The following is a 24,258-nucleotide window of genomic DNA, read 5'->3' on the forward strand; positions in this document are numbered from 1 at the left end:
TATCACAGTTGGAGGCATTATATTTACCTTGTTGTTGAATTCAACCATCTTCTCAATTATTTCACTGTCAATGGCTGGAAAAAGAGTATTCCCAATGTATTCCATATCTGATGCAGAAAGTGGGTCTATATAAACCTGTGCCATTTTTAAGGGGGGGAAAGTATTATTATATACAGAAGACACATGTATTCTAAAGATATAATTGCTTTGGCAATGCTGAATTTAACAAAGACTTCCGTCAATATATTTAAATAAAAACACCTTACCACAAAGACAGCAAAAATTTAGCATTCAAGTTTATCTAGATGGTGTATTCATTTTAAAAGAAATGTTAAAACAAAAGGGACAGTGGAAGAAATTACGAACTTGCCTGTGTGAATCTGTTCAAAAATGACTTAGGTAATCCTTTTCTGCCACCTCCTTGCTTGTAGGGATTCTGGCATCCGAAGATCTTTGTCATCTTGTGTTGAACATGAAAAGTCATCCCCAATTCAGGTACATAAATCTCTGCCCGGTGGTCAAAACAGGCATTCAGGCCTTCTAACACTGACTGAGAAGCCAAGTTCAGCTATTTAAGACATATCAACATAAAAAGGTTACATTCGCCTTTTTTTAAAAAAAAAAAAAAATCATACAATATGAATTTACTTTGGACCAGCGCAACCCACCTTACAGGGTTGTTGTTGTGGGGAAAACAGAAAGAGGAAGGAGTATGTTTGCCACCTCATCCAAAACTTTCGCTTGGATCTCTCTAATTCACTGACAATGGTGTGGTGTGGATGCCCCTGGATGCAGCAGGAACACCACTGCTGCATAGCAATCCCTGTAGATTTCCAGGTCGAATGAAAAATGCTGGTTATCACTTTTAAAGCCATACATGGCATGGAATGAGGTAATTTGCAGGACATCCATTTCCAATGGTTTCTGTATGTCCTATTACATCTGGGGTGTGGGTGTGCATGTAATAAGAGCCGAGGTGGTGCAGTGGTTAGGGTGCAGTACTGCAGGCCACTTCAGCTGACTGTTATCTGCAGTTCAGCGGTTCTAATCTCACCTGCTCAAGGTTGACTCAGCCTTCTATCCTTCCGAGGTGGGTGAAATGAGGACCCAGACTGTGGGGGCGATATGCTGACTCTGTAAACCGCTTAGAGAGGGCTGAAAGTCCTATGAAGCGGTATACAAGTCTGCTATTGCTAATACTCCAAGTTCCTTCCATGTAGCAGTGTCACGTGATAGGACGATCTCCCACTCTCCAATATTAGAGAGCCTTAACAATATATGGGGAAAGACCATCACTCTACACTCTATATATAAACAGAAGCTGTACTCACTTCATCTAATACAATCCAGTGTCCTGCTTTCAGTGCTGCAAGCAATGGTCCATCACGCCAGGCAAATTCCCCACCTTTGCCTCCTTCAACAGGCAGATCTGTGCCAAACAAATCTGTTATATCCTGATTAACAAGAAGAGAGATGGCAAGCTTTACAAATATGAAATGGTGGCAATTTAAAAAAAAATCCATCCAGGCATGCAAACAAAAAATAATCAGTAATACTGTATTGGAGCAAAAAAAAAATTAATCTAGATTTTCTTTTCAATCGGTGAATACCATATACACATAAACGCACCAGTATTCCAGTCTAGCTGACTTTGCATGTTTTCACAACATTTTAAAAGTTTCTGGACATTGCAACTAACACTTTGGGAGACTCATGTACCTTGGCTGCAATGTCTAGAAACTTCAAAATGTTGTTACCCACTTGTAATTTTTAAGACCGTGATAATTAAACATTGGAGAGAAATTGTGCCAAGTCCAATTATTTTTTTAAAAAACTCAATGATTTGATTTTTATCCCTTTATTACATTTTAAGTAACTCTACTTGGGAGAACATATTTAATACTCCTTCCTCTTATTTTCTTCAGAACACTGTGAGGTAGCTTAGGCTAAGAGAGACAGTAATTGGCCCTAAGTCACCCAGCTGGCTTTCATGCTTAAAGCAGGATTAGAAATCCAGTCTTCTGGTTTCTAGGCCAGCACCTTAAGACACTAGATCAAATGAAAAATTTAAATTATGTCCTGATTTAATCCTCTACTTTGGGAATGTGATCCTTAGCATGCCACTCAAATGCTAGGAACAGTTTTGAGATGGAAAAAAAAAGTTGGGACAACTTTGCTGAACATCCGCAGTTCCTACAACTTCTGGTAAAGAATATAAGAAGCACTGATAAATAGCCATAATGGTAAGTAAGGATATCTGCAGCTTACAATACTTGATATATCTGGTTTTCCATTGAAAGCTCCTGCCTCACTCTTTATTGTAAGTATAATTTTGTTGTTATTGTTATGGCATAGCAGGATATTTAGGCTAAGATATGAAAAAAAGCACCCTGGCCTCAGTGAGATTAATAATTGTATCATTATAATATAGAATATTTCAAATAATTGTTTCCGAAAAGCTGAGCAGAGCAGAGCAGAGTCTATTGTGCATGTGAAAAGAAAACAGAAAACTCTGGGGAAATTGTGAAGATGAGATTATTTTTCCCCAGGAGCCAAAAGATCCAAAATGCTAGATAAAAGCCGAGGTGGCGCAGTGGTTAAATGCAGCACTGCAGGCTACTTCAGCTGACTGCAGTTCTGCAGTTCAAATCTCACCAGGCTCAGGGTTGACTCAGCCTTCCATCCTTCCGAGGTGGGTAAAATGAGGACCCTGATTGTTGGGGGCAATATGCTGACTCTGTAAACTGCTTAGAGAGGGCTGAAAGCCCTATGAAGCGGTATATAAGTCTAACTGCTATTGCTATTGCTCTAAAGCAGGAATATCATTCATTTACTTAACATGTTTCTAAGTTTCCTTCTTCAGTGAGCAGCATTTCAAGACTTAAGAGGACTCTTGACATTAGTAAAAGTTTTTTTTTTTTCGTGGTCAGAAATGCCAAGCTGCACCACAGCTGTCTACCTACTGTTTGTTCAGAGAGATTGATTCGACTGAGGCAATTTCCTGAAGCCTTGGCCAGGGCAGCCACTAAGCTCGTCTTCCCAACCCCTGGAGAGCCTTCCAAGAGAATAGGTTTGCTTAGCTGCAGGGCTCGCAACAACCGCTGTGCGTTCATTGAAGTGGTCCCTGCGTTTAGAGCATAGTCCTCCAGATTGTTCTTCTGGTAAAGTGGGCCTGCGGTTAAAAACAAAGATGACAGACTAAAATAATGACGAAGCGACGTATGGAAAACTCCTGTTCCAACATTTCAAATAATCAATCATGCCCTTCTCTAGGATATTCTGTTTTATTTCCCCCCACCCCTGATTTTTATTCCATTTGACCTTTTAGCTATATCCATTGAGAAAGCTCCGTTCTCAGGGGGGCAATTTTGGAGTTTCCTGAGACTTCAAGATCTATTTCCTCTACTTAAGATTCCCTCACCTTATATGTGACTAGTATATATCGACCGCCTCCTGCTGATCACCTCCCATAGACCGATTAGATCACACAAGTTAGGTCTCCTCCGGATCCCATCTGCCAGCCAATGTCGACTGGCGACTCCCCGGGGGAGAGCCTTCTCTGTCGCAGCTCCAGCCCTCTGGAACGATCTCCCCGTGGAGATCCAGACCCTTACTACCCTCCTGGCCTTCCGCAAAGCCGTTAAGTCCTGGCTGCTCCAGCAGGCCGGGGGCTTTCGAAATATCCAGCCCCTCGGAAATTGTGACTGTTGTATATTTTAATATGTTGTTTTGTGTATTATCCCCCTCCCTTGTTTTATTGTAAGCCGCCCGGAGTCCTTCGGGAGTGGGCGGCATACAAAATCAATAAAACTAAACTAAACTAAACTAGTAGTCATTAACTACATAAAGCAACAATGAAATGCCTGAAAATCAAAGAACACCTTTTATTACAGATAGGAGAATCAAATGTTTGAACATTCTCTCATTAATTCACCCATAATGCCATGCATATTGAAAACCAGCACCCCAAAGAGAAAGCTAAAAGCATTCTTCTTGACATTTTATCTTCTAATTTGCAGAGGAGGCATATTTTTACACAGGGAATCGTGCAAATGTTCCTTCCTTCCTTCCTTCCTTCCTTCCTTCCTTCCTTCCTTCCTTCCTTCCTTCATCTTGTCTTCATTACTTTATAGGTAATTCAGGATGGTGAATGTACATTATATTCCTTCTTCCCCCTATTTTTCCCACAACAACCACCTAGACAACTGAGAGGACCTTTCCACAACATTTTTTTCTCTATGTCTAAACAAGAGCTTGTCATTTCATACAGTCCGCTGTCAAGTCAGTAAATTTGTAAAAACAGATTCTTGCCTCTTGGTATATAAAATGGATGGATCCCAACATAACTCTCCATCCAAGCCATTTCCCTTTCTCTTTCCAGATCGTACATTCTCAGTTCAATCCTCTGATCATCGCTGAGTCGCACAATTTGAGAAATTTTTCTACGTAAATAATTCAGACATTTTTCACGAGCCAGAGTGGTCGAACCAGAAGAACAGGACATTGTGCCTACATTTAAAAAAAAATGGAATCAGTGAGAGAGAGTTTATACAACATTTTAAACTGACCGTTACTGAAAAATATGAATGCTTTTTAAAACCAGTCCTATGCCTACAACTAAAATAGATTCATAGTAAACTTGTAAAAACCAAAACACTCAGCAATTTAAAATTATAATGATGTATCATTCATAGGATCTTAAGAACAAGGAAACATGTGGACAAATATGTCCTTGGTCAGGCAAAAGCATTTCAATATAGAAACTCACCTAAGCTCCAATGGAAGTTTGTTCCATAAAGTGGGCAGGCAATATTAATGACGCCCATCTCTACTCTATTAATAAGTTATGGTATTTCAGTTTAGATCATCCAGATAATGTCTACTGCAAAGGATTCTTCCCCAGCACCCGACCTTCCAACCACCTCATTGATCTACTTATGACTGCATGTTACAGAGCCACCCAACTCCTTCCTTTGTATTCTGCACTTAGACACATACAATGATTCTGACTCTATGCAGTATTCACACTTCCACAAACATGCCCCATGCATAATAATTCGTTTAGACGTGTCAGTCCTATTAGTACATATACAGGTAGTCCTCGACTTACGACCACAGAGCCCAGAATTTATGTTGCTAAGTGAGAACTTTGTTAAGTGAGTTTTATCCCATTTTTACAATTTTTGGCACATTTGTTAAGTGAGTCGCTGCAGTTTTTAAATTAGTAACATGGTTGTTAGGTAAATCTGGCTTTCCCGTTGACTTTGCTTGTCAGGTGGTCACAAAAGAGAATCACATGACTCGGGGGACACTGCAACCGTCATAAATCTGAGTCAGTTGTCAAGCATTCAAATGTAAATCGCATGACCATGGGGTTGTTGCAACAGTCTAAGTGTGGATAACGTCAGTGCCAGTGTAACTAAGTTGAGGACTACCTGTACAGTTGTCCCAATTTACTAGTTTCAAGTCCAGAAAGTGTTCAACTAAGGCAAGCTGTCTCCACTCCATTATGCCATGAAGGAAAAGCCAGGAGGTTTACCTGAGCCAATACCATCAATATATACGAGACATGCAGCATGGACGAAGGTCAGCACTGGAGAAACGCAGAAGAACTGGTGTTCCTCTGGACCACCAAGCAGTCTGTCTTGTGCCATAACATTCATGAAATTGACCCAGGACAAAATATTCCGGATGCTGAGAATACAATTATGCCCAAACTCTTGATTACTCAGCCAATCTATGAAATCCATCATGAGTTTCGCTATATCCATTCCTATGACAACCAGGAAGGGAAAGATGAAAATACAAGAATGATATACTGTAAATACATACAGGAAAAAGGGTACTTTAAAAAAACACAAGCCAATAACCAGAAAACTAATATGGAAAGACAAAGATAAAGGGCTGAAAAGTTTAAATGCCTATAGAATACAGTCAAAACATTTCTTATCAAAAACACAAGGGACTAGTCGTTTGTTGAAAACTAGCTCCCTTAAGATTGGGGATTAAGCATTTTTTTTGGTGAGATTTACCTTCTTCATTTTTTGTGGATAGGCAGAGGCCTGGATAAAGATTGTGCTTAACGATTTGCATTAAATCCTCACGGCTATTACTTTGCGGACACCATATTTCAGTAAACCGATTACGCAGGGCAGGCGATAGCTGTAGGCAAGAAAATGTAGCTGAAGTTAGCATATTACAGCTATAGTTCATTAGCTTATTGTCAGAAAGACTCTTAAAAGAAATGACTGATTTTTTTTTTTTAAAAAAAGACAGAGAGAGAGAGAGAAGGGATCAACATACTTTGCGTGGCACGACAAAACTGCGAAGCCCTTATCCGCGGAGACATAAGCGCGTCACTAAAGCTGCGACGTCATCACCGCACATCATCACTGCCGCGACAACAGCGCGGCAACAGAAGGGCGCTTTAAAACGGCGCCGTGGCAGAAAGCCGATTTCAATTAAGGTAAAAGTTAGGATTAGGTTTAGGGGTTTGTTTTAGGGTTTGTTTTAGGGTTAGGTTGAGGGTTATGGTTAGGTTTAGGGTTAGGTTTAGGGTTAGGTTTAGGGTTAGGTTTAGGGTACTGAGTGCTTGGGAATGCGCGGATTTGCCCTCCGCGATTATGTCTTTGCGGTAGGGTCGCGTTTTTCCTTAGCGCTTAGAACGGCGCGAATTAGTCTTCACGCTTATGTCTCCGCGGATAAGGGCTTCACGGATTTGTGGTGGAACCCATACTTTGTTGGTTCTGACAACCATGTTGATATCACACATGCAATAAAGCATAAGCAATTCTTTAAATTGTAACATCACAACATGCAATTGGCATGATGGCAATCGTAACACAGAGCTAAACTAGCCCTCATTACCTCTTTCTTCCCAAAGTCGCCCCCAGGATTCATTGTAGCTAAAATACGAAATTTCTTTCCAGCGGTCAGCAGCTCAATTTCGCTGTCCTCGCTAGCCTTCTCTGCGATCACCAGTGTTTTTTCAGTTTCCAGGACGCTAGAAGAAAAGAAGGATGGCTGAATCACTGTACTGCACTAGACACAGTGGGGAAATTTGTGGCACCTTAAAGTTAACCAGCTAATTATGGTATACATTCAATATTTTTCCAAGAAACTATAAATCCTAGCCCCTTGCCAATAAAGCAAAACAGAACAAAACAGAAGCACAAGCCTAATAAATAAGCAAGATTTGATAATCTTATCCATCAGAAGAAGCTGGAATACGACATTGCAGTATTAAATCTGCATTAGTGATGAACATATCAAGAAAAGCAAGATTGAAATGTCCCGTTTTCAGGCACGTACCTATTAAGTCTTTCTAGCACAGAATCGTCTGCTAATGAAATCTCATCCATGAGAAAAAAGCCGTCCTCTCTCATTGCTAGAACAAGAGCTCCATCATGCCATTCGAAGAGCCTAGAACTGTCAACTTCATCCTATTAGGAAAAAAAAGGAGAAAGGAGATTTAGCACAAACATTGGAGTTAAGTTCTTAGTTGTACTCAGCGTCTTATAGCCCAGCAGTCTCCAACCTTGGCAAGTTTAAGACTTGTGCACTTCAATTCCCAGAATTCCTCAGCCAGCAAATCTAGCTGAGGAACTCTGGGAGTTGAAGTCCACAAGTCTTAAAATTGTCAAGGACGGAGACCCCTGTTGTAACCAACTGACCTTATCCTTTGAATGCTGTCTAACTGGCCGTAGTCCTCCCAGGAAGTCTGATGTCTCCATGTGCAAATGGCAGTTCACAGAATACAACTTCTGATTTGCTACAGCTGCAAAGATCTGACAAATAGTTGTTTTGCCACACCTGCATAGGAAAGTTGGTAAAGACAATTTCATTAGGCTTATTGTCCTCTTAGTGGTTGATATGATGGCTAGTGGCCATTAGGGTGGAGACTGAACGTCAAAGTGAATAGCGCCACTTCACAGGGAAGAACAGGGCAAGAATGCAATGGGAGAAGGCACATCAGGTTTTGAGTTGCAGGTTCTTCAAAGATTTTTTTTTTTACTCCTATCTTAAATCTTATTTTACAAGCTATTTCATGTTCTTCCACCTTCAAAGCACAAAGCCATGCTGCCATTTTTTTAACATTTAAAAGCCAATAAAAATAGAAATAAAATAAATCAAGAGCCACCGACAACTAGGTAGCCTTCTGTTTCCCACATGCGGTCTTATGCTCTGTGGCTCAGTTCAAAACTGAGATTAGCAAAGAGAATAATTTACCCTGTATCTCCAACCAATAGTACGGGTTCGCCAAACTCCAAAGCTCGGCCTGCCAAGACTGCAAGTCTCCTCATTCCTTGAGTCCATACAATGTGATTGAATTCCTCATCCATTCTAGGTAGCCCAGCAGCTGATGCAAAGGAGATTTTAAATAGAAATAAACAGAGCAAGAAACTAGAAATGAAGGAACACCAACCAAGCATTAAATTATTCTAATAAATCCTGAGTCTGAAAATAAAATACTAATTCCCATTTAGGAAATTTATATTAAAATGTCCACTGTAATCACAATGGTAATTAAAATCTATTATTACAAACTTGAATTTCCCTTGTGACAAGATCACTGCATTTCTTTGTGACCGATTATTAATTGCATCAAAGGAAGGGCAAAATTGCTATCTGCAACATTAGCCTATATATTTCAGTATGTAAATTATTGAATAACCAAGAATCAATTCTGCAAGCTGACCTAGCTGTTTTTTCACACTTTCTTCTGAGAAGAGATACTGGGGATCCAATTTTCTTTTAAAATATTTTTCAATGACAGTTTGAATAATGCCCACTTCTTCTTGCTTTCTGACTCTTCCTGCCAAAAGCATAAATCCTAAGAATAAAGAGACAAGGATAATGATTACTTTTTTAAAAAAGAGAGAGAGACAGGCTGTTTGGAGTAGTGGTTAAGGTGCTGGCCTAGAAATCGGAAGGCTGAGTTCTAGTCCTGCCTTGGCCATGAAAATCGGGTGACTTTGGGCCAGCCACTTTTTTTCAAACCCAACCCATCTCGCGAGAGTTGTTACTGTGGGGAAAATTGGAAGGAAAGAGAATTATGTACGTTTGCTGCCTGAAGTTTTTATAAAATAAGAAAGGTGGGAGAAAAATGTAATAAATAAATACATAGTGGCTTTTGATATTTTGTTTACCAAATAAGAGAGGGAGTGAGTGAGTGAGAGAGAGAGAGACAGACAGACAGACAGACAGAGAACTGTAAAGAGGAGAGAAGTCTCACCATCATTAGCTAAATGTTGAAGCCAGTCATAGTCTTTCACTGTCTGTTCTGCTAATCGGTACCTTTCTGCCCAGCGAAACAGGTCACGGAGAGTAATGAAGCCATGCTTGCCTGCAAACACTGATGAACCTCTGCGATAAGACTAAAGAAACCAACAAAGCAAGAGCTCTCTATCCAATATTGTATTATGTGCCCACAATCATTTCTTCAGATGCCTTGGAGTACCTTATCCTTCCCGCCACATTCCCCAGATTGGCCTATCGGCTCAATTTAAAGGCCTCTTTTGCCCAGTGTGTCTTAGCAGCTATTCACTGGAATTCTCATTATGGGCAGCGAGGAACTCCTAAGTAAGATGCAGATACCCTGTATGAGATCTGTGAGAAACAGCTGCTCAAATGGGATTTTGGACCATCTGCTAAAGGTTCTTTTGTGTTACTTTATCTCCTACTACTCAGGAAAGGCAGAGATCATGTGATCTAGATAGTAGCACAAGCAGTTGTTTCCTTTGGTTTCATTTAGTGGCTGAGCCCAAAAATCTAATATAGTTTAAGGGAAAATGACAAGAAAATAAATCCCCCACAAACTGGGCCTACCACAAGCTGAAGCATACCAAACAAATGTGAAATGGATGAGAGGGGAGAAGAGTGCATTCTCTTCTCTTCCCTGTGTAACCAAATTTATTTCTCACATTTATATAACTGTCCATCAGACAGTTTTCCTCCTTGGAAAAGATGTACTTGAAATTCAATTCAGCCTACTCTGTTTGCTTAAGAAGACAGAACAGTAATTAGCAATAATAATAATTAGCAATACCTGTAGTTCCAGCATGACTTTGATCAGTTTGCTACAGTAAGAAGGTGGAAGCTGGCATCTTTTGTGCAAAATGTTTTCCAATTCTGTACTGGGTAACTCATCAAAATGCAGCTCCACAAATCTATTTCTGAAGGCTCTAGATAAAATCTATAAAAAAAAAAGATTTTAATTGAAACAGTGCCCCTGGAACTCCTCTCAGTAAAAAATAAAATAAAAAGTTTGTTCTTTATGTCTATCAACAATCGTTCAAAGAAGATCGGCAGTTATTTTTTTGTCTATGAAAGATTTCGAATTCATGGTGAAATATCCATTCTATGGAAGTTAAGACAATGCACACCTTATATACGTGCTTCTTTTATGTTATAGCAAAAGAGCAATTAATATCCTGAGATTAAAGCATATGTATGTATTCAGAAAACTGCTAATAAACATGGAAAGGAGCTGTCCAGAAATACAAACCTATGTTACAAATACTTAGAGATTGGGCAGTTCTCTCAGATCAGGAACATGCTCTTGTCTATCACGCCCAATTTAGAAAATCACTTTCAGTTTTTCTGTCTGTATTGTCTTTATCATACTGGTAGTGATTTCAGTGTTTAATTAGAGAAGTGTATTTGCAAAGTTATTAACGATTACAGGCTTCTCTAAGCAATCATGGAATACCCCAATATATAATTGGAATTAAAACCACATGCATCAGATTAAAAAACAATAGAAATACTGTATTTGTTAGAATCCTACACCTTAAGAAATCTCAGTCATGTGTTCTAACTTCACAGTAGCTTCCAAATGAAAATGTGTCATGATAAGCAACTCAATTCATGGAACTTTTACATTGGCATTCTTCAACTAGCTATTGGAATAACTCTCATTGGTCAGTACATGTTAAAATGGTTACACAAATACCAGTAAAAAAATCTTTTCTCAGATACTTTCCAGCTATTCTCAACATCAAGTCTGGTCTTATTAAAGATTTACAAGCAGTAAAATAGAAACAGTATTGGCAGCAGTGTTTTTTATATGGTTTGTTCCCTTTGTTAACATATTTCAATATACTGTCTTATCACTCTCATTCCTCAGCAACCTGTGGTCACAAAAATACCCAGACTTCACTTGGAAGGAATTTTAATATGTATATATTACATGCATGCATACATACATACATATATGTAAGTGTGTGTGTATGTGTATATACATATACATTTTCAGGGTATAAAATGCTAATTTGGTCACAAAAAGGGGACAGCTATTGTCACATGCTTGCTATTTATATGCTATATATCAGAGTAAGTACAGAAACATGAAGAATTAATGATCTCAGGACTGTCAACAAACCTTCCTGCCTCCATAGAGGCCTGGAGGATTCTGGGTTGCAAACAGCATGAATCGTGGATGAGCTTTGATGGTTTCTTGAGTCTCTGTAATGAACAGCTCTCTGTTGTCATCTAACAATCTGTTCAGTGCCTCTAAAACGTCGGTAGGTGCCAAGTTCAGTTCATCTAAGATAACCCAGTATCCCTTTCGCATGGCATCAATGAGGACACCTTTAAAGCAATTACCAAACAGCATGTGTGTGTGTATTTTATTTACATTCTGCAATGAGAAGCAGTGAAAAAATCTTTGGGGGGGGAGGGGGGAATCAAAGAATCAGAGTGGGAAGGGACTTTAGAAGACATCAAGTTCAACACCCTATCCAGTGCAGTATTCACTAGAGCAGCGTTTCTTAACCTCAACAACTTTATGATAGGTGAACTTGAGCTCCCAGAATTCCCATTCAGCATGCTGTCTGGAAAATTCTGGAATTTGAAGTCCATCCATCTTAAAAGTTGCTTAGATTGAGTATCCACTGGAACACTTTGCCTCCATAATACATGATGGTTCTTTCAGTAGCCTTTAGAGTTTGAAGGTTGTTTTTCTGAAGAGTGAATAGGTGTAAGTGTTAAGGTGGGTTGAATAATTACTACTGTACCTTTTTGTCCTTGGTTGTTGTTTTTATCTTATCACTAATGTTGACTCTGAGTGTTATACATGCAGAGTCAGACATGCCTAGAGTAGCATATAAACCTGATATTAATCAGTCCATCAATCCTGTGACAGATTGACTATTCACCCTGTTTCAAGCTCTCCAATACAAGAGAATTCATCACTTTGTGTAGAGTTTGCTCTAATGGGGACAGCTTGTAATTAAGAAATTCTTCCTCATGTATAGTCTAAAACTATTTCCTTATAAATTTTAATCTCCTGATTCTGGCCCTGCCTTCTAAGATCACAGAGAGTAAGTTCATTTCCTCTTGCAGTTACTTTGCATACAAATCCAAATATCAGTTACTCTGTAAAAATAGAACAATCCACTTCAACAATTTATTAGTATCAACTAAACCACTCCACAGCCTCATGAGAGTAATTTTAATGGAACTCAATTGATTTTCTAATAATGTCAAGAAAGAAAGAAAGAAAAAAACTGTAACCCCAGAAATTGCAACCTAAAAGTAGCATCCCATGAATTTGTAGTGGCTTATTTTTAAGTAGAAATGCACTTTATACCCTTTTGAACTCACCTAACATATTATTGCCTCTCTCTGGATTCTAACATCTGCTGCCTGCTGAAAAGTATCGCACTATTACTGGCTACCTTAATCGCTGCAGGAGTACAACAAAGGAGAAATGAGCAAGAAGCTGTTGCAGTGAGACAGCTCAGATCTGCAGAAGCTCACTGGAAGCAACTTACTATTAGTTGGTTGTGCAACACTCAAATAATCAGTATAAATCACTGATTTGATTTAATGAATTAACAACTATATACAAAGGTTATCTGAATTACTAAACTAGATTGATGTGTCAAGTTTAATTTTAAAGAAATAGTTGTGCATGCCAATTTGTAAGCACTCAGTCTGATATATTGACCACACACTTGAAGATTCATTTCAAAGGGATAATTTTACTGAATCACTTTTGAACTGAATATTTGAAATGCGTATCTGCAAAATCCTTCCTGTTCCCATTTTTCTTTCCAGTCTAACAGCCAATTTGCAAGCCTATCTGCCAGCAGAATGCATTTATTTTCAGGAACAGATCACTTCTCATAGAACAGAACAGTTTTCACTAAACATGAGCAATAGCAGTAGACTTAGCAGTAGACTTATATACCGCTTCATAGGCCTTTCAGGCCTCTCTAAGCGGTTTACAGAGAGTCAGCATATTGCCCCCAACAATCTGGGTCCTCATTTTACCCACCTCGGAAGGATGGAAGGCTGAGTCAACCCTGAGCCGGTGAGATTTGAACCGCTGACCTGCTGATCTAGCAGTAGCCTGCAGTGCTGCATTTAATCACTGCGCCACCTTGGCTCTTACCATCCATGAGCTACCATGAGCTACCATCCATGCTCTAAAAGTAATGCTAAAGCAAAAACAACTTCATTAATCCTGTAGAGTACAACAGGGGTATAAATAATAATAGTACAAATAATAAGAGTTTTGCAATCTTTGAGATAACATTCAATATAACCCTTGCTGGAAAAAAAAAGAATGCCTAAGAAATTTGCAGAGCAGCCAAAGTCCTACCTTCCTTAAATATCAGCTTTCCAGATATATCTGATGTGTAACAGCCTATATACTCCTGAATGTCAGTATGCTCATGATTATTAATCCGAACACAGTGATTTCCACTTGCAGCAGCCAACCATCTGATTAAGCTGGTTTTACCAACGGAAGTATCTCCCTGAATCAGAACAGGGTATGTCCTTGAAGAATTAGCAGATCATAAAGTTAGAAATAAGATTTTACAGTCGCCAAGAACTTTATAGAAAAATTCCTATATGTTTAATTGTTTTCACAGTCTTACTACATATGTTGCTTAAAATAGCTTTCAAACAATGATTTCATGTTATTGCTACCAACAAGATCTAAAGTTGATATCGAGAAACATGTTGTATTAAACAAAGTCAGTGCTACTTTTAGGTGTCAAATTAAATGAAAACTATTTTCACAGAACAGAAAAGGGAAAAATTAAATCCAACGTACCCAGCTGATACAACTCGGACAATATCTTTGAGGTTAAGTTTGACTGAAGGTGTGAGAATATAAGTCTCATCAATAGTAGGTTCGTTATCGCCAGCTGAAATCCAGTATCCTTCTACTTTTATCATTTTGCCTCCTTTAGGCTCTGGTAAGGACTAAAATGGGGCCATAGAAATATAACTAATTTAAGCTATCGACAGATCTTCTTAAAACATCATAGTATTGCATTTCCCCCTTATGAGAACTACGTAATTTTTATTCTAGCCACCTAGATATAATATGAATAATAATCTCAAATCACATCTATTCTTCATGGGCCTAAGTTTGACTGAAGGTGTGAGAATATAAGTCTCATCAATAGTAGGTTCGTTATCGCCAGCTGAAATCCAGTATCCTTCTACTTTTATCATTTTGCATATTGCAAGAAAATCCAAGTAAATAGAATAAAGCAAGATGTAATCAGTATAATTACAAATAGAATAAAGCAAGATGTAATCAGTATAATTACAAGATTAAAGCTCCACTGTAAGGCTATGAACAAAGCATAAAACCCACTGCATTCTTATCTCAGAACAAAATGGCTCCCTTTGGAATTAAAAGAGATATTCAAAAACTCTTTCAGCATAATGGTTCATCCTAGCAGTATAAACGTTTTTGGGGTAGTAGTCTCTTATGAACGCTATCTACACTCTAGCTATAGCAGCAAATGTTATCCACATCCTAATTTTTGTTTGCTATCAATACATACATTCAAAAATAATCTCTTTGGACAATTTTTCCATAGTTTGGATGGAGCACAACAGCCAGTATGGATTGAATCTTGCCTACATTTGTGGTTGAAGGTTGAAAAGTAAGAGTATAATGAGCTTCTTTCACTTTCTGTAATAGAACACTTGGAAACAATATAAACAAAATGCCTCCGTTTATCTTGGGCTGCGATAAAACACTGAAACAATGGTGCTTTATTCTCAAAATGGGCTTTCAGAGCTCAGTGCATTTACTATGAGAGGATATTCTTCATTTCAACAGCAAAATATTAATTCTAATTAGTCAAGGAATACTTGCCTGCTTTAGACATTTTGTGTTTCCAAACAAAATATGATGACATATGAAATGCTGAACAACTGGGTAAGAGTTTCTATCAAGCTGAGTAAGAAAACCCAAGCAAAAGCCCTATAAGAAGAAGCAAAAAATTGAAATGCATTATTGGTAGGTGTGAGAGGGGGATGCTCAAATAATTTTAAGTGTTAAGGTGAAAAAATATTGAATGCTTTCCGATTACCGTTCTCAATGCTCAGGAACAAAGAAAACAAGAATAATCACCTCATAAAGCGAGCGCTGGATATTGATGCACGGATTGGATGATGCAAACTTCAAAGCTCTGCACAAGGTGCGAAGGCTATAATGAGGCTTACGGCCCGTCCCATCCACCAGTTTTGATTCACACTCTTTTCTCACTGTCAGATAGAAGCTACAAATGAAAAGAAAAGAATAAATAACTTGGTTTCTCTGGCCTTGACATCAACATCTTCATGAAATTTGAAGTTGCCAAATGTTTCAGACTCACAGAAACAACATAGAACACCAAAAAGCATCCAGGATAAAGTAATATAACCCTTAACCACCCAACAAAACCTTACACAACAATCCTAAACAAAAACAGATCCAAAAATTACAATACAAGGTTTCTGAATTGTTATAATTGTTGAAATAGGTACAAAGAGTAAACCAATATACAGCATTTGACTTACTTGATGATCCCATGAACTATGGTTTTGCTCACATTTAGCCCTTTCAGATAATCCATTATAAGAATATATAAATCATCTTCATTCTGTAATTCTTCTATGTAGATTTCAGTAAATCTGTAAGGTGACAATACATTTAAAAGTTCAAGGTACCATCATGCCAAGTCATACTAATCTAAAACTAAAGATTAAACACCAATCTGCCAATCACAATATAAAAGTGTTACATGGTAATACAAGATCTAACATATCACCGAGGAACATAGCAATAGCACTTAAGACTTTTATACTGCTCCATACTGCTTTACAGCACTCTCTAAGTGGTTTTCAAATGTCAGGATATTGCCCCCAACAATCTAGATCCTCATTTTACCAACCTCAGAAGGATGAAAGGCTGAGTCAACTTAAGCCCATCAGGATTGAACTCCAGACTATGGGCAGAGTTAGTTTGCAATACTGCATTCTAACCACTGAGCCACCAGGGGTCCTAAACACAGCATGAGCTCTCAGGTAGGGCCCATTCCTGGATTGCATAATTTGCTTGTATATTACCTCAAATTCAATGGCAATTTAAAATGCCTGACACTGTATAACATGACTTTCATTCAGAAATAATCCTTTGCAAAACAGAGAAATAACCAAAACCTCTGTTACACGACTCCATATATACAAATAGTATTTAAATTACAATGGCAATTGAGATCGAAATTTCCATTGCTTAGTGAAGTCCCGGATTGCCATTGTTAGCTGAATCCCACAGCTGTTAGGTGAGGCAAGTTTCTGCTAGCTTCCAAAACCAAATCAATGTGGAAACTGGCAGAAAATTACAAGCCCCAGGCAGGTTACAAGCAGGCCACCATGCAGGAAAGTGGCTGCTGCTGGGAGAAGAAGGACATGAGGAGATTCCAATGGTGCAAGAGAGACGTGACAAGGATTTGGGGAGGATGAGTGTGTAGGTTTGAGGCAGGCATGGCTAGTCAAAGAGAGCATGCAAGGATGGCGCAATGAAGACTGGGGAGGGTACACCATAGGGTGTGAAGATTTGCAAGACAAGGCATTGGCAAGAGAGGAAGAATCATTGGCATTCCCAGATTACAGCAATCTAGGAAGTCAAGCCAACATTTGAGAAGCCCTCAATATCACAATATGCTTTTATAAAATGTCAGCATTCATATGTGTATCCGTTTTTGTGGAGAAAAAGATCCCAAACTAACTTCAATCAAATGTCAAAAGTTGGATAAAAACAATTCAATTCAATTATATTGTTCAGGAAGTCGTATGGGCTGCAAAAAGTCAAAGCGTTTGACTTTCTGTCTCAACAAAATTTAAATTTAATGTTCTACAGCTAAAAGCCATTTTAAAATACAGAAGTGGAACGGTATCATTTGGGAGGGAATGATTTGGATTTGTTTTCTTTCAATTTTGGCAGAAATGTTGATTGAAAATTTTTACTGAAAGATTTATGTTGAGCTTACAAGGCTTTAAAATATTATTTCTGTTTTTCATTGAACAAAGATAGGAAATCGCACATTTTTTTTGCTGCTGAATATGGGTGTTGTACTTTTGGGGGGGCACAGAAAAAAAGCTGAGGACCCACTGAGCCCCACAAGCAATTCAGTCCAAGTGGGGTTACATATAGAACATAATGCACTGGAATTTCATTAGTGAAGCCTGCTAAGCAACTTGCAGGTCTTTTGCTGCTAAATAATTTTTAATTCTGCAGAGACAGTTCCATAAGCTTAAATTTAATTCTACTGTCAAGTGCAGCCTGCTAAGTACTCAGTGGGGAAATCAAAGTGTAAGTATAGAATGTAATGCTTAACAAGCACTTGGCAAGCCACCATTAATGACATAATTCTCAGAGTTCTCCTACTTGCCATGCTAAATCAGAAAGTATGACCTACGATAGATCAAATAAGCATAAAATTCACTCATATATAGCCATCCATCTGCTATGCAGCTTACTAGTAATGCTGACATATCAGAAGATACCCAACAGTGGTTTTTTCCTTTATATTTCCCAAGGGATCACTATACAATTCTAGCCTTGCTCTGAATGTGATGACTCAAAACAAACCGAACTACAGTTCCCAAAGTTTGTACAATAGCATCATCTACGCATTTCAGATACACACTGGTTACGCTTTTTGCCTGTGCATTAGCTAACAGTATAGTCCAGTTATAGTATGATACAATATATATTTCAGATATTCAAAAATATTTGCATTTTACTTCATGAACAAAGGTGGATTTCAGAACACTGTATAAAAAGAAAATAATAGTTTCTACTACCATCAGCTTCAGAATAATTACTTAATTTTGTACAACTGGTTATTCTGTTTTTACCTGTTTCGTATTCCTGGAGGTAGATTTCTTTTTCCAACATCTGTAGCTGGATTCATACAGGCAAATAAATGAAAATTGGGATCACGTACCAATGGCTCTAAAAAGAAAAAGCAGAGATATCCAATTTCAATTCCAGTTTTCCTCAGGAAAAGAAAAACATATTAACAAGCAAGCCTTGGGCAGGTGTTGTATACTTAAAAGTTGGTAATAGTTGGTTTTGTTGCTTCATCCCTCATATTACTCATATTCTGCATAACCCAAGTTTATGTTTCTGTAATATCTATCAATGTTCTATAAAACAACACCAGCCTCCTGATCTCATGAACTACTTTTCCAAAGAACTGCGGCCAAACATTCACATTTCAAGTCTCTAACTATTTAGTCAGTTTCATTTCCAATTTATAAATGAAAAAGTAGTGATGGCAACTCCAAGCTGAATCTGAAACATACAGAAAAATATAATTTTCCAAGAAACAAGTTTCCACAAGTGAGGATTGGAGCCAAGTTAAATTCTCTTAAGACAACTTCTGAGAGAAAAATGAATTTATCCTAAAATTCAGAATTCAGTATTGATTCAAACTATAATTATGGGAGAAAAAATGAATCATTCTTCCAGTTAAGCTTTCTATAAACCTGTCTGAAAAAATTAAAACATCTCTCCTAGGACAATTATTGGCAGGTCGATGGCATTACATTTTAATGCCTTCCTTCAACCTTCTGCTGAAAATACTTCACATGAACACATCCACTTATATACAAACATTAACATCTGATGATCCAAAAACTTGCCAGACCTTTACAGCAATCAAGATAAAAATAGTTTAGCTGAAGAAAAGGTTTATTCTCTCCAGCTACTGCAAACAGAGTTATCCATGTATCTCAGTCCTGCCTGCCCAATCAATCTGCTGCCACTTTTTGGTCGGTTATAAAAATCTTGCTTTGAGGTCTCAAAGCAAGATTTTGAGAATGAGAACACTACAGAGTTTATTTGGATAAATCACGGGGAAATGGGTATCTAGTCCAGCATTCTCAAGCCACAGCAGCCAAGTAGTTATGAAAAGGAAGTACATAAACAAGGACTAAATAATCCAACTTGTTGTCCTTATCCCTACCAGCATTAAAATATTGACTTCTGTACTGGATGGAACAATGTAAGGTTGTCATATTAACTACAGGTAGTTTTCTTCCCCTTTAGAGATACTCATCACCACAAGTGGCTTTCTTCACAAAAAAATTATCCAAACCTACAGACCTGGTATCTCAAATTGTGAACTGCAACACAAAAATTCCAACACAATCTCACCCACATTAGAGGTTAAAAGATTACTATAACCCCAGACCCTTAAAAACCATTGTAAACAATGTAATGCTATAAAAAAATAATACCTGTGTCTCCTCTGTCTAGTAAAACTAATGAACCAGACAACCCTTCAAGTAAGCCACTTAAACATTCTAATGTCTCCGCTGTAGCTAAATTAATCTCATCCAGTAGAATCCATTCTCCTTTCTTCACTGCTTGTGCTAGGGTGCCCTGAAAACAAAACAGAGAAACAAGTTACCATAGCTCACTTAAGCAGACAAAATGAAGGAAGGAAAGCAAAGAGAAATCTCTCTCTCTTTCTTGTATCCCTCTATGTCTCTCTGTCTCCCCCTTTTTCTCCCTCTGTATCTCTCTCTCCCCCTCTCTGTATCTCTCTCCCCCCTCTCTCCAGATCACTGTCTCTCTCTCCCTCTCTGTATCTCTCCGTATCTCTGTATGCATCTCCCTCTATATCTCTCTTCCTCTGTCTCTCTCTCTTTCTTTCTGTCTCTCTCCCCTGCTCTCCCTCTCTCTGTATCTGCCTCTCTCTTTCTCCCTCTTTTTATCTCTCTATGTCTCTCTCCCCTCCTATCTGTCTCTCTCCCATCTCTCTCCCCCCTCTCTGTAACTCTGTCTCTCTCCCCCACTCTGTATCTCTGTCTCCATCTCCTTCCCTCTTTCTCCCTCTCTCTGTATCTCTCTATGTCTCTTTCCCACACCTTCCCTCCATGTGAATAAAATTTCAGAAGATGCATCAATATCCAGAATAAAATATCCTGCAGCCCTTGTTTTTTTAAAACATGATAACAGTAATAAAAATATTACCTCTACAAATGCAAAGACCAGTGCATTTTCTGTCATCTTCATCTGCTGCTGAGCATGATCCAATCGGATACCAAATTCTTCCCATTTTTCCTTCAGGGGCAAACCTACAATGACAGATTTCTTCATTAAAACCAAGTGTATAATACAAATACTTATAAACCATCACTATAATTAGTATAGTTCAAGACATATCTGAATTTAACCTTATAGAAGGAAGTTTTACAAATAAGGTACTGAATAGAAATATGGAACGCATCAAACAAGAGTTAAAACATTTTATTGGCCATGAAGCTATTTATCAATATATTTTATATTGTAAAATCCACTGGCAGGATATTAGATAACTGCATTGAATATGTTAATAAGATGTGAGCCTTGTTGCATTATTTTATTGCAGCACTTACTTAAGACACTGGTAAAAAAGCAAAATCCTGCAATAATTTGTATATCTTTCCAACTTTTCTGATTTTCCTTTAATAAGGAAAAAAGTATGGCCATAATATATTGCTTTGTATCCACCCAGCTGATTTGATTCTGAGAGTTAGCACACTTCAGGATCTTTCTCTGTAACAGCACACACCTTCTTAAAAGAGCTCCCCCAACCTGCAACCCAATATCCAGCAACATCCTCTGATGTTTGTTTGAAACCAAGAGTATAATACAAATACTTATAAACCATCACTATAATTCAGTATAGTTCATGACATATCTGAATTTGTGAAGATCTGACTTTTCACCTAGGATTTCAATGAAGGAGAGAGAAAGAGACCCCTTGCTTCATTCCTTCTCTCTGTTGTGCCTTCCATCTTTTAAAACTTTTTTCGCACCAAGATTAAAAAAAGGAAAAAGTTTGTCAAATTGTTCCAGAAATATATGAAGGGCTAATTTTTTCCCACTCAGTCTAAAAAGGAAATATGTTGAAAGGCATGTCTGGAATACCCCATAACTCACAGATGTCTTACCAGATGCATTTTCTTTTGCCTCCTTATTAATAGCAGATTTGTAAACATGCTGCATCAGTTTGAGAAGGTTGTGCCAATGCTTCTGGCGGTAACATGTTTGGATATGTCCTAAAAAAGTCTGGTTTTGTTTTCTTGAAAATGTCTGTGCAAAAAGTTCCTCAAAAGACTCTCTCAAGGGTAGCCATATCAGCTTGTTATCCACTGGCTTATATCTGTAAAGAATTTAAAACAAAACAGCCACATGAAATTGATGGCATTAGAGCGGTAGTGCCTAAATTTGATCAGTCAAGGATAAGCAAAAGTGAGCTACAACATAGAACAAGGTATGTTTCTGTCAAAGTTTTCCTTCTATAAGAAACGTTCTCACATTTTTCCTGTACTTTTGCCTCCCCTCCCTCTCCCATCAGCCCTTTGGGTGGAACATCCCTTTCATTCTCTTTTGTAATATCTTTTCTAATCTGACAATTAAACAGGAAACCATATTATGCTAAAAGTTTTAAGTGCTTATGAGCTACACTTACCCAATGTCAGGCCTGCAATTATATTCCTTTTAGAATTTTGGCCTGCCACTTTCTCTTATTTCATTATGCTGTTTCATTAGTATAGTTGATGGGAGGGGGGAATAGAAAGGAGTAGGATTGTGGAATGTGTTGTTGTCATTCTTTTCTAGAAGACCAAAGTCATCTTTTGTCTCCACACTTTTACAGCTGACCGGAAGCAGCTGGGTGATGACAGCGTGGAAGAAGAAGATTGGACCATGTGATGGATTTGTGGGTATGGGGACAAGATCATGAACTTTTAACTGGGTGGAATCCCAGGAAGCTCTTTAGAATTGGGATTACACAGATGTGCTAAGATGTCTGATTTATTAAATTGGAACTTTAAGGATCATTTTGCCTTGGACTCTGATTTAATTCTACATGATACTTGGAACGCTGACACCCAACCAAATATGTTTTCTTTCTTCCAACTCTTGTTGGGAAGGCCTAATTCCCTATTGATTTGGACCTTTCAAAATATATTGTATGCCAAGGAATAAAATGCATATTTCTATATTGCCAATACTGTTTGTCTAGGAAGGAGATTGTAGAGGGTATTTTTTTTTTAAATTGACTTATACACTCACCCTCCTAGAAGATCTGCAGTATCACTCTGCTGGTTCATGTTGATAACTTTCAAACGGTGCCCTTAGAACAAAAAGGTACAGAAAATGATGAATTGGTTCGTGAGTAAACACTTCTATAGTATCTTGGCTACAGTCTCAGTACTGTACTTTACCTGTAATTTGGGCCAAGTACTGAACAGCAGAGGTTTTTCCTGTTCCCGTTTCACCCACAAGTAATAGAGGCTCTCCTTTGTCCACACATACTGCAAGCTGCTCAATCAACACTGAAGATGGGCGTGTGGGTGCAAAGCTTTGCTTTTTCCTGCCGAGATGAAAAGGCAGAATATTACACCTTTGCACCACCAAGTCTTCTATTCATCAAGTCCCTAAACATACTTCTCTCTCACATCACAGAAGCAACCACCCAATAATAAAAACCACAAATGCTGCCATGGGATTTTGCAATTAAGCACTCTGCCTTACACTACAGATACACAGGAGAGAAAAAAAGAGGATCGCTATGTGTATGCATTGCTATGTTATAAATTTATCACTAATTTCTCTTTTTTGTATTTCTTTATTAGAAAGGAAGGATGAGTAATTTCTGGGACAGGGTCCAGAGCGATGCTTTTTAAAATTTCATTTGGCTCCTTGTGATGTAATGCAAGAGGGATAGAATTATGCCTGAGGGTTTATTGGCTTCTTTTGAACTCTTTTCTGGAAACTTCAAGAGAAATTGAATAAAGAGAAAACCCTGTTCTTGCCTATGAGGAGGGTATTCAAGAGGAAAGTAGCTCTAATGGGAAAGATCAAAAAGTTCTGCAATGCAAGCATATGGCTCTCCTTATCTGGGTTCAGAAGATATGAAAAAGCTGCCATGGGTAGTACCTGGATGAGATCCTCTCACTTAAGCTAAATTGGAAAGTTACAAAGAAAAATCCCAGAAAATATAACAGCAAGTCACTTTGTTATGGCTGCCAAGAAAGCAACACGGATGAGTCACATCGCTGGGAGTCAAGCTTGACTTCAGACCCACACAGGAGTTTTTTAAGAAGGGAAACTATAGGCTACACAATTAATGTAACATGCAATCCGACAGAGTTTTTAGAGGAACCTCTCCAAAACAATCAATACCGTTGCGTAAGTAGTGTGTGAGACTGCTTCTTAATGAGCTGAGTTCTTCCCACAGAGACTTCTTGTTCTCCTATTACAATTTCTGGTTTATGAAGTTGACAGTAGTATTCCACCTATGGAAAAGAAACATTCAGATCTACCTTTATTTATTGCACACCAATTCATATATAGTACTCTCGTGAGTAGTGAGCTGTTTCAGCCCACCGAAGTGACTTTGCTGCTCGGGAAGCAGCTAACGAATGCATTTTTCAATTTCCCCAAAGCTTCAGATTATCAACTGCTTTTCCAATTAATTGCAAGGTGGATTCACTTAGTGGACTGAGCCATCCTGAGTTCATTTGATTTGAGCTTAAAAGTGATGTATGAATCGAGTTGTCACTGTTGGGGAGTTACTTGGAACAATTGTATATATTATGATTTAGCATGGAAAAGCTCGATGGAAGAAACTTCCTTCAAAGTTCACAACTAGCTGCAGCCAATTTTGAGTCATTTCCCATTGAGAGAAGCACTTATACAGAAATAGGCGATTTGTAAATGTACCTTATGCTTGGAAATGTTCAATTTGCTTCCAATGATTGTAGCCATTTTTAGTCGATTGGATTGTTTTGACAGCATAGCTGTGAAACAGTCTAATGCCTATCAAAAGAAAAAGTTAAGAGTTAATAGTTAAGAAACCAACTGTAGTCAAAGAGCAGTTAACTTTCTAGCAATGAATAACTCGTATACTCTTGTGATGGAAAGAAATGTCTTATTCGTTTATTTTCATTCTTCTT

The 24,258-nt window shown here is 38.2% G+C and overlaps 1 protein-coding gene across 1 annotated transcript in view; it reads right to left on the reverse strand.

Annotated features, from left to right (window-relative positions):
• MDN1 (midasin AAA ATPase 1) overlaps positions 1-24,258 on the reverse strand; it is a 121,958-nt gene that overhangs the window by 85,320 nt on the left and 12,380 nt on the right. The window contains exons 12-39 of the mRNA XM_032214966.1: positions 24,026-24,121; positions 23,486-23,598; positions 22,525-22,673; positions 22,373-22,433; positions 21,247-21,458; positions 20,285-20,388; positions 19,546-19,690; positions 18,160-18,256; positions 15,817-15,930; positions 15,389-15,536; positions 15,131-15,238; positions 14,069-14,220; positions 13,610-13,788; positions 11,384-11,592; positions 10,049-10,195; positions 9,236-9,377; positions 8,699-8,833; positions 8,230-8,359; positions 7,674-7,812; positions 7,312-7,442; positions 6,868-7,003; positions 6,033-6,162; positions 5,540-5,773; positions 4,312-4,509; positions 2,964-3,172; positions 1,332-1,454; positions 371-568; positions 28-135 (exon numbers count right to left, since the gene is read on the reverse strand). Of these exons, the coding sequence (XP_032070857.1) occupies positions 28-135; positions 371-568; positions 1,332-1,454; positions 2,964-3,172; positions 4,312-4,509; positions 5,540-5,773; positions 6,033-6,162; positions 6,868-7,003; positions 7,312-7,442; positions 7,674-7,812; positions 8,230-8,359; positions 8,699-8,833; positions 9,236-9,377; positions 10,049-10,195; positions 11,384-11,592; positions 13,610-13,788; positions 14,069-14,220; positions 15,131-15,238; positions 15,389-15,536; positions 15,817-15,930; positions 18,160-18,256; positions 19,546-19,690; positions 20,285-20,388; positions 21,247-21,458; positions 22,373-22,433; positions 22,525-22,673; positions 23,486-23,598; positions 24,026-24,121 (4,047 nt within the window). The remainder of the gene's footprint in view (positions 1-27; positions 136-370; positions 569-1,331; positions 1,455-2,963; positions 3,173-4,311; positions 4,510-5,539; positions 5,774-6,032; positions 6,163-6,867; positions 7,004-7,311; positions 7,443-7,673; positions 7,813-8,229; positions 8,360-8,698; positions 8,834-9,235; positions 9,378-10,048; positions 10,196-11,383; positions 11,593-13,609; positions 13,789-14,068; positions 14,221-15,130; positions 15,239-15,388; positions 15,537-15,816; positions 15,931-18,159; positions 18,257-19,545; positions 19,691-20,284; positions 20,389-21,246; positions 21,459-22,372; positions 22,434-22,524; positions 22,674-23,485; positions 23,599-24,025; positions 24,122-24,258) is intronic.

Source organism: Thamnophis elegans, chromosome 4, assembly GCF_009769535.1.
Source record: "Thamnophis elegans isolate rThaEle1 chromosome 4, rThaEle1.pri, whole genome shotgun sequence".
In the NCBI taxonomy this organism is placed as follows: Eukaryota; Metazoa; Chordata; class Lepidosauria; order Squamata; family Colubridae; genus Thamnophis; species Thamnophis elegans.